The 9,748-nt window shown below is 42.3% G+C and overlaps 1 protein-coding gene across 1 annotated transcript in view; it reads left to right on the top strand.

Annotated features, from left to right (window-relative positions):
* The first annotated feature begins 570 nt into the window (after nucleotides 1-570).
* The window catches only part of HAS1 (hyaluronan synthase 1), a 51,428-nt gene continuing 42,250 nt past the window's right edge, over nucleotides 571-9,748 (top strand). The window contains exon 1 of the mRNA XM_010833467.1: nucleotides 571-1,090. Coding sequence (XP_010831769.1) covers nucleotides 571-1,090 — 520 coding nt within the window. The remainder of the gene's footprint in view (nucleotides 1,091-9,748) is intronic.

The following is a 9,748-nucleotide window of genomic DNA, read 5'->3' as shown; positions in this document are numbered from 1 at the left end:
AAAATCAGAATATTACTACTAATTTAGAGTTTCCTCAAATTTTACTAATTATCTCATTCTTATTTTGATAATAATTAAAAAAAAAAAAAAACCTTTTTCTGGACCTTTACTTGCCATATTGTTCATTCTGCTATGAGTACTCTGGCTTTCATCTAGCTGTCAGGGTTTGCTAATTATAACTCAACTTCTTTAGGCAAGAAACTGTATGGATGCAATCAAAATGCAGTGGATACTTGTCAACCACGCACAACCATGCCTTGGAGAACGCACGCAGGAAATAATTCCCATGGATGCCGTGATTGTAAGAGAACCTTTCCCAGTGAGTTAAAGCTGGTTACTCATCAGGACACTCAAACAGGAGAAAACCCGTATAGATGCAGTCGATGTCAGAAAGCCTTCATTACGAAGTCAGCACTTGCCTATCATCAGAAGACCCGACACAGAGAAGGAAAGTCCCACAGATGCAGCAAATGTGGGAAAGCTTTTCCTTGGAAGTCAAAGCTCAGCTTACATCAGAGGACTCACTCAGGAGAAAGACCCTTCAGATGTGGAGTTTGTGATAAAGCCTTCATGGTGAAAGCACATCTCACTGTACATCAGAGAACTCACACGGGAGAGAAGCCATACAAATGCTCCGATTGTGAGAAAGCCTTCTCAAAAAAGACTCAGCTCCTGATTCATCAGCGAATCCACACAGGAGAGAGACCATATGGATGCAGTGAGTGTCAGCAAGCCTTCATCCAGAAGTCAGATCTCAGCGATCATAAGAAAAGTCATCATGCAGCAGAGAAATCCCACGAATGCAGTGAATGTGGGAAGATTCTGTCCTCTAAGTCAACTCTCATTGTACATCAGAGAACCCATACAGGCGAGAAGCCCTTCAAATGCAGTGCATGTGATAGAGCCTTCACGTCAAAGGCACATCTCGTTATCCATTTGAGAGTTCATACAGGAGAGAGACCGTATGAATGCTCAAACTGTGAGAAGGCCTTCTCCACTAAGGCGTATCTCATGATCCATCAGCGAATTCACACAGGAGAGAGACCTTATGGATGCAGTGAATGTCCGCAGGCTTTCATCCAGAAGTCAGGTCTCACTAACCATCTAAAAAATTGTCATGCCAAAGTGAAACTGTGTGAATGCCCCCAATGTGGGAAGGTTCTGTCATGTAAGTCAACGCTCATTATACATCAGAGAACCCACACAGGTGAAAAACCATTCAAATGCAGTGTGTGTGACAAGGCTTTCACAGCCAAATCCTATCTCACCGTACATCAGAGAATTCATACAGGAGAGAAACCATATGAATGCCCCCATTGTAAGAAGGCGTTTACTACTCTGTCAGCTCTTATCAGTCACCGGAGAACTCACACAGGAGAGAGGCCCTATGGATGCAATGAATGTCAGAAAGCCTTCTTTCGGAAATCAGTGCTTGCTAATCATCAGCGAACTCAGCATAGAGGAAAATCATGTGCACAGTGACTGTGAGAACGTGACAAAGCTCTTTCGATTAACCTTATCTACTCACAGAACTCACACAGAATGGAAATGCCATAAGTGTTCTCATTATACAGACTGTTCTGGAACTCCTTAATAGGAAAGAAACCTTGTACATGGAATGAAAGTTGTACATCTTCCATCTGAAGACATTCACCTTGTTTGATCATACCTTAGGGATCTTGCCAAAAAAAGAAACATTATAAAGTCAGTGAGAATGGGCTTTTCTGGTGGTGCAGTGGTATAAAGAATCTGCCTGCCAACGCAGGAGATGCAGGTTTGATCCCTGGATCGGGAAGATCCCCTGGAGTAGTAAAAGGCAACCCACTCCAGTATTCTGGCCTAGTGAATTCTGTGGGCAGCGGAGCCTGGCAGGCTACAGTCCATGGGGTCACACAGAGTCCGACATGACTGAGCATGCAACGTAGTATAAGAGGCAGTGATTGTCAAAAGACTTTATTTGAAAGTCACAGGCTATGCATTTAAGAGGCAGCCCATGTGGGTGCAGGGAAAGTGGGAAATTTTCTTTTTCAAGTCATGTTGGTTATACATTAGGGTATTCATTCAGGAGAGGGACCCTGCAGTTGCAGTGAATACAAGCAAGCTAAGAAAAGTCACATCTCATTGTACATAAAAATGGAAGTTTCAGGAATGTTTTGATAGTGACAGTATCCCCTGGAAAAGTCAAAACTCTTTGATCATCTTGTACAGGAGAGAGATCCTATGGATGTGGTGAATGTGGTAGTCTTCCCACATCAACATGATGTAAGATCTTCCTTACATCAACAAACTCAGAGAGGAGGAGAGCCTTATTAATGTAGTAAATGTAGTACCTCCTTAATGTAGATGATCTCCTTGGACTGCAAGGAGATCAAACCAGTCAATCCTAAAGGAAATCAACACATAATATCCATCAGAAGGACTTATACTGAAGCTGAAGCTCCAATTATTTGGCCATCTGATTCAAAGAATGACTCATTAGAAAAGACCCTGATGCTGGGACAGATTGAGGGCAGGAGGACAAGGAGGTGACAGTGGATGAAATGGTTGGATGGCATCACCGACTCAATGGACGTGAGTTTGAGCAAGCTCTGGGAGATACTGGAGGACAGGGAAGCCTGGCATGCTGCAGTCCATGGGTCACAAAGAGTCAAACACGACTTAGCAAGTGAGCAATGACCCAGGAATTCCACTTTTGGGTATATACCCAATAAAGTTGAAAACAGGTAATTAAATACTTGCATAAGAATATTCATAGCAGCACACTGCTCACAAAAACCAGCGGGTGGAAACAACCCTGATGCCCATCAGTGGCTAAATGGATAAACAGAATACATGTATATATGTAATAGAGTATTAATCACTCATACAGGTGAACTGTCGATACATAGTATAAAATGAATAAGCCTTAGAAACAGTCAAGTGAACTATCGATACATATTATAAAATGAATAAGCCTTAGAAACAGTACACTGAGTGAAAGAAACCAGACCCAAAATACCATGCATTGGGACTTCCCTGGTGGTCCGCTAGTTAAGACTGCACTTCCAATGCAGGAAGCGTGAGTTTGGTCCCTGGTTGGGGAACTGAGATCCCACATGCCACCCAACTGGAAAAAAAAAAAAAAAGATCACATATTATATTTCTATAAAATGTGCAGAATGCATAAATCTATAGAGACATAAGAGCTTCCTTGGTGGCTCAGTGGTAAAGAATCACTTGCCAATTCAGGAGACCCAGATTCGATCCCTGGGTCCGGAAGATCCCCTGAAATGGCAACCCACTCCAGTATTCTTGCCTGGAAAATCCCATGGACAGATGAGCCTGGTGGCCTGCAGTCCATGGGGTCTCAAAAGAGACACGACTGAGTGACTAAGCAACAACAACACAGAGGCGTGAAGGAAAGTGGTGCTTACCAGGGCCTGGGGGACGGGGAATAGAGACTGAGTGAGTAATGGCCACAGAGTTTTCTTTTAGAATGATGACAATGCTTTGGAATTAGATAGAGGTGGTGATTGCATAACATTCTCAGTGTAGTAAATGCTCACTGAATAGTTTGACATGGTTAACTATATTTTATGAATTTTTACATCAATAAAAAAATATTTGAGAAGAATAACATTGCAAGAACCTTGGCACTCAAAATGCAAATAAAAATCATTTGTTGTTGTCCAATAGCTAAGTCATGTCTGACTCTTTGAGACCCTATGGTCACACCAGGCTTCCCTGTCCTTCACTATCTCCCAGAGTTTGCTCAAATTCATGTCCATTGAGTCAGTGATGATACTTACAGAAAAAAAAAAAAGAAACCAAAAACCCTGCACAGCAAAACCAGTGTAAATATACAGTCTTTAACTTAATAGATATTAGCTACCAAAACTTTATAGCTAACATCATATTTAATGATGAAATTTTGAAGATATTCTGTAGTTATTCACCAGTGAGGTACACAAATATGCTGTCTCTATTCCTGCTAAACACTGCTGGAGGTCTTAACCAACATAGCATGACAATAATAACAACTAATGGGTTTAAAAATTGGAAACAAAATTGTCATTATTTGCAGATGATTTGATTGCCTATGTGGAGAGACGAGAACCCATAGACAACCATGTAGAAAAAGAGAGTCCACTGCATAGCACAGGGAGCTATATTCAATATCCTGTGATAAACCATATTGGGAAAGAGTATAAAAAAGAATGTATGTGTATAACTGAGTTATTTTGCTGTACAGCAGAAATTAACATTGTAAATCAACTATTGGGAGAGAAGTGGGGACAGAAAAGGTAATGTATGAACATTGGTCTAATCATTTTAGTCTAGGGAGCAAGCTAGATATCATCTAAGCTGACATAAAAAAAATAGAAGACAAGTACATGTCAACAAAAAATTAGTCAATCTAAGGAAAATTTTATTCAAGCCCAACTGAGAATTATAACCCAGTAACAGCCTCTCAGAAAGTTCCAAAACCTGATCTACCTGTTGGAAGTCAAAACACACATATATATTTTCTGAGACAGACGGCTGTACGTTAAATGGCATACTGTTGACAGTTTACACAACCCAGATCTAAGCATCACTGAGGTCCCTTACAAGGTCAAGAAGAAGTGTTAAGGAGTTGTCTTGATGCTGGGAGGATGTTGCTCTTAGTGGTTGAGTCGGTATTTCTCTTGATGGGGGAGGTTTGGTCGATGCCTAATGTAGGTACACAAGGCACAGTCGGGGGTGAGGGAAGGCCACCGGACAGGAAAAATTTTTTATGTTTAAATTTTTCTGGGAATGCCCTGGTGGTCCATCGGTGAGGACTCCATGCTCTCACTGTCAAGGGCTGGAGTTTGATCCCTGCTTGGGGAACTAAAATCCCATAAGGCTCGTGCCACAGCCAAAAAATAATAATATAAAAAAACACATATTTCTTGTCTTACCATAAAGTGTGAATTTTATTTCACATACACATAAACTATAAAAAGAAACATGAAGACAAGTGTACAGTTAACCTTGGGCAGTGGAAGGAAAAAAAGAGCAAGTGGAACTATATGAATTGTATTACATAGAGTAGGCACTCAACAAGTTAGGGTAGAAGTATTTTTGACTGCATTAGGTCTTCACTGCTTTGTGCAGGCTTTCTCTAGTTGCAGAGAGTGGGAACTGCTCCCGAGGTGCGGCACACGGGCTTCTCATTGTGGTGGCTTCTCTTGTTGCAGAGCACAGGCTTAATGGTCAGAGTCTTGAGGATGGGCTGTCCTATATATTTCAGGTTCTAGGCAACATTCTTTTGCAAAATGTGCATTATGACTAAGCACAGGCAAGAGAGCACAATGTTGAGGAAGAAACAGATCTAATACGGAGTCAGATTTACTGTTCCCTCTTAAAACGCCACAGCTCAGAGTCCAACACGAACATGACAGGTCTCATCTCTGTGACCCTGGTTCACAGGGGCGGGGAGGAGGGGCAGGATTTGAGGATCCACTTTGCCATCCCAGCACAACGCTGAGTGCCCTGTCTGTCCTATGCTCCCTTGGACACACAGGATTCACTGCAGTGGGGGCAGGAAAATGTTGCCCTCAGCTGCACCTGCTTTTAATTAGTTCTGTCTTAATCCCCAGGGACTGCGGATGCTGACTTGTCTTGGGACTAACATTGACAGCTTCTTTGCAGAGGTACCTCGGTCCCTCTGCAGAAGCTGTCAGTGCCTTGCAAGTGCCAGGGTAATTGCAACTCTTTAGGGGGGGAGATGAACTCAGGGGATCTCAAGACATAGCTGCCATGGCTTGCGTGACACATATTTACTGACAGCCACAGTCCTGCTGCCCGTTCCAGCAGCAGTGATCTACCTTGGTGAGTGTGTCCTTATGGCTCAGACTCCAACAAGGTGAGGGAGATAGTGTCCAGGAGGAGAGGGCAGCTGGGGAACTGGGTGGGACAGCGGCTTTTCCCCCTTGTGTCTCAGGACAGCTTTGTCTCAGCTGGACTCCTTCCTGGGCTGAGTGAGTGATGGGGCAGGTGTAACAGCAGAGACCCCCAGAGCAGGCAGGGGAGGGCGGTGGGTACTCAGCTGGAAGGGGAATGGGCATTGCCCAGGCTGTGCCCAGCCTGAGAGTAAGGGTTGCTTTTCTCCCTCCTGCTCTTGCCCCTTAAGATTGTAGATAAGATTTTCCATCAACCCAAACCACTTGGCGCTGGACCCAGAGTTGAGACATTTTGATGTCTAGAGTTCAGGGTTAACATGTAGACTCTTGAACCGTGGCCCCTGTTCTCTGCACACACATGGGCACTCACACTCACACTGCTCCACTATTGCCTCACAGGCCGATTCCACAACCTGGAAGGACCTGGAGAAATGGACAGGCGTGGGACCTAGTGGGGTTGTAATATCATACATGCTTTTCACCAAAAGGCACAGCTTCAAAGCAACACTGAGTGAGTCCAGTCTTTGGGGGCAGGAGCAGCTTATCTTCAATTCCTGGTTCTGCCTCCTACAATCTGGGGGACCGGGGACTCCTGACAGCAAGTCTCAGCCTCCCAGCCAGTGAGCCGGGATTAGGACAATATCATTCTGAATAGTGAGCAGGGTGGCTGAATGTTTAAGAGGGTGACAGGCAGGTGCACAGCAAGTCTCTGGTAAATGGTGGTCATGATGGTCTCACCTGCATGATGCTAGAGCCAATATTTTGCAGCTAGAGAGACACACACTGCAACAGCTCATCAAATTCCACCCCATCTTGGTGATTCTGTGTTGATTTCCCAATTCCATCTGATGGTGTTTTGGAGATTTTGTAGGATGGATCTGAATGATTTGGTGTATTTGTGTGTGTGAGACAGAGACAGAAAGACTGCCTAGACCATGCCCACATTTACCAACCTACCAGTGATTTAATCCTAAAATACTTATGAAAAATGAGACAGTACATCCAAACATGATGTCTTATTCAGTAAAGGCTATTGATGTGTTTAGGAGTTTCTTCTTAGCAAAGATTTCCATAGTAGAGAAGAAAAACCCCTTTACAACACAGATCAGTATTTTTCTTTCTTTTTTTCTTTTTTTTTTTTTTTGCTTTAGCTTTGTGAAAGTGCCTCTTAGACCTTAAAAGGCAAGAGAGGGGACTGCTTTTTTAAAAAATTTATTGAAGTGTGGTTGATATACAGTATTAATTTCAGCTGTACAGCAAAGTGATTCAGTTATATGTGTGTGTGTGTGTATAACTTTATAAATTATTTTCCATGATGGTTTATCACAGGATATTTAGTTCTCTGTGCTATACAGTAGCATAAACAACAGGGTAGGACAAAAAAACTGCCTCTGGGAATTCCCTGTCCAGTGGTTAAGATTCAGCACTTTCACTGCCAGGGCCCTGGTTCAGTCCCTGGTTGGGGGACTAAGACCCTGCAAGCCGAGTGGTGCAGCGGAAAAAAAAAACAATTGCCTTCTTAAAATTGGCTAGTAGGATTTGAATTACCCACTGATTCACTTAACATATTGAGTAAACTTTAGTAGCAAAGGAGAAACCAATCTGGCTTCAAGACTAAAGAATGAATTTATTTTTTAAAAAATCAGAAGTACATACCTTGGGTCACATCAGAGCTAGGCTGCAATTTACTGGAACTGAGTGACCTTGAGAAGGTTAAAAAAAGTCTCTCTGACTCATTTTCCATCCATGTAAAATAGGATAATAATATTCATGGGATAATGATCTTTGACACTGAACATTCAATTTTAACTTATAAGGGCCTATTCTTGGCCCTATGTGCAAAAGCTCATCAATAAATTGTATCTCCTGGTATATTCTCTGAATGGACTGTGAGCCACTTATTGGGAAGTGAGTTGAAAATACAGAAATTGGGGCTTCCCTTGTGACTCAGTGGTAGAGAATCTGCCTGCCAATGCTGGAGACACAGGTTCGATCCCTGATCTGGGAAGATCTCACATGCCACAGAGCAACTAAGCCTGTGCATATTAAATTAAAAAAAAAAAATACAGAAGTTGGTGAAAAGAAAAAGTGAAAGTCGCTCAGTTGTGTCCAGCTCTTTAGGACTCCATGGTCTGTACAGTCCATGGAATTCTCCAGGCCAGAATACTGGAGTGGGTAGCTGTTCCCTTCTCCAGGGGATCTTCCCAAGCCTGTGACCGATTCCAGGTTTCCTACATTGCAGGTAGTTCTTTACCAGCTGAGCTACCAGGGAGGCTACAGAAATTGATAGCTCTGTTAATTACTTCTGTCTTCCTAATCACTTCCAATTCTTTTACCTCTCAAAGAATTCCCCTTTGGGTGAATAGGCCTCTTCTAAGGCCATTCTTCCTTTTTTTTTTTTTCTAAACTGTCTTCACGTCGGTCTCGTTGAAGATTCAGGGTTTATTTCCAGTGCTCTTAACAGCTGGCAGCTTTCTCAAATGTCACAGTCCCTGACTCCAAAGAGAAGTCTAACCATGCCTGACTCACCAGTGCTTGACCTGATCTTCAGAATTCCATTTTCGTTTTCATATTTATTTCTGCCTGATGCTTGCCCCTGTGGCATTTGAAACACTCAAGACTTTTTTTTCCCCTTGTCCTTGCTGTCAGTTTAAATTTTTTTCTCCATTAAAGAGAAACCCCTGAAGCACCAAGCATCCAGTGGAAAAGGCAAAATCAAGAGACATCTTGAGTCCTATTGCAGAAACTTATCATCTGTAGTAAAGCGGGTAAAGACAGGATCCTTAAAACCTGCAGTTCTAGAAGTGTGCTGGACTGCAGCACGGTATGGTGGACTGTTTGCTCTCTGGCCCTATGCAAGCACGTTCAGGGGTCAGCCAGAGTCTTGGATTAAGACTGGTTAAGATTTATGGTTACACTTTTCTGGCTCTCTTTTTTTCTTTTCTTCCTTTTTTTTTTTAAGATTTTTTTTTTTACTTTGCAGCCTCTGTGGTTATCCTGTCGTTTGGTTCTTTAGACCAGTAGGATTATGGGGAATCTATTTGGGCTAGCCTGCCCTCAGGAAGAGTCATTTAAAAAAAGAAAGAAAGAAAAGCAAACTCGTGCTTCTTCCAAGTGTCATCCCAGCAGGATTTGCCTGCAGTTGTTCACTCTTTAGTGAACTACTTCTGTTGTTTTTTAGTTGCTCAGTTGTGTCCAACTCTTTTGCGACCCCATGGACTGTAGCCCGCCAGGCTCATCTGTCTGTGGGATTTCCCAGGCGAGAATACTGGAGTGGGTTGACATTTCCTTTTCCAGGGGATCTTCCCAACCCAGGGATCTAACCCACATCTCCTGCATTGGCAGACAGTTCTTCACCACTGAGCCACCAGGGAAGCTGAACTAACTCTATAGATACTCATTTAAAAATATAAATAATATAACATAAATAAATAAATATATGTATATATGTATCTTTTGTTCAGGGTCTGTGATTGTTATTTGTAGAATTTGCCCAGCTATTAACAGAAGCAGAAACTGTTCTTTGTCTTTTATTTTACTTATAGTGTTTCATGAAAACTTTCTTTTTAACCTTTATATAGTTGATTTTATCAATATTTTATTGTCTTTTGATATTCAGTCATAGTTAGAAAGCCTTTCCCTATGTCCGGGTCATAGAGGAATTCATCTATAGTCTCTTATACATAATATATTGAGGGCTCCATTTTAAAAGATTTTGATCTTTCGTCTGTTCTACTGCTCAGTTTGTCCATCTGTATGTGAGTACGGGCTTCCCAGGTAGCACAGTGGTAAAGAACCCACACGCAATATAAGATATATATACTATATATATTATATAATTA

Source organism: Bison bison, unplaced genomic scaffold (assembly GCF_000754665.1).
Source record: "Bison bison bison isolate TAMUID 2011002044 unplaced genomic scaffold, Bison_UMD1.0 scf7180017863683, whole genome shotgun sequence".
NCBI lineage: Eukaryota > Metazoa > Chordata > Mammalia > Artiodactyla > Bovidae > Bison > Bison bison.
The sequence above is the reverse complement of the archived record's forward strand: the minus strand, read 5'-3'. Positions and strand labels throughout refer to the sequence as shown.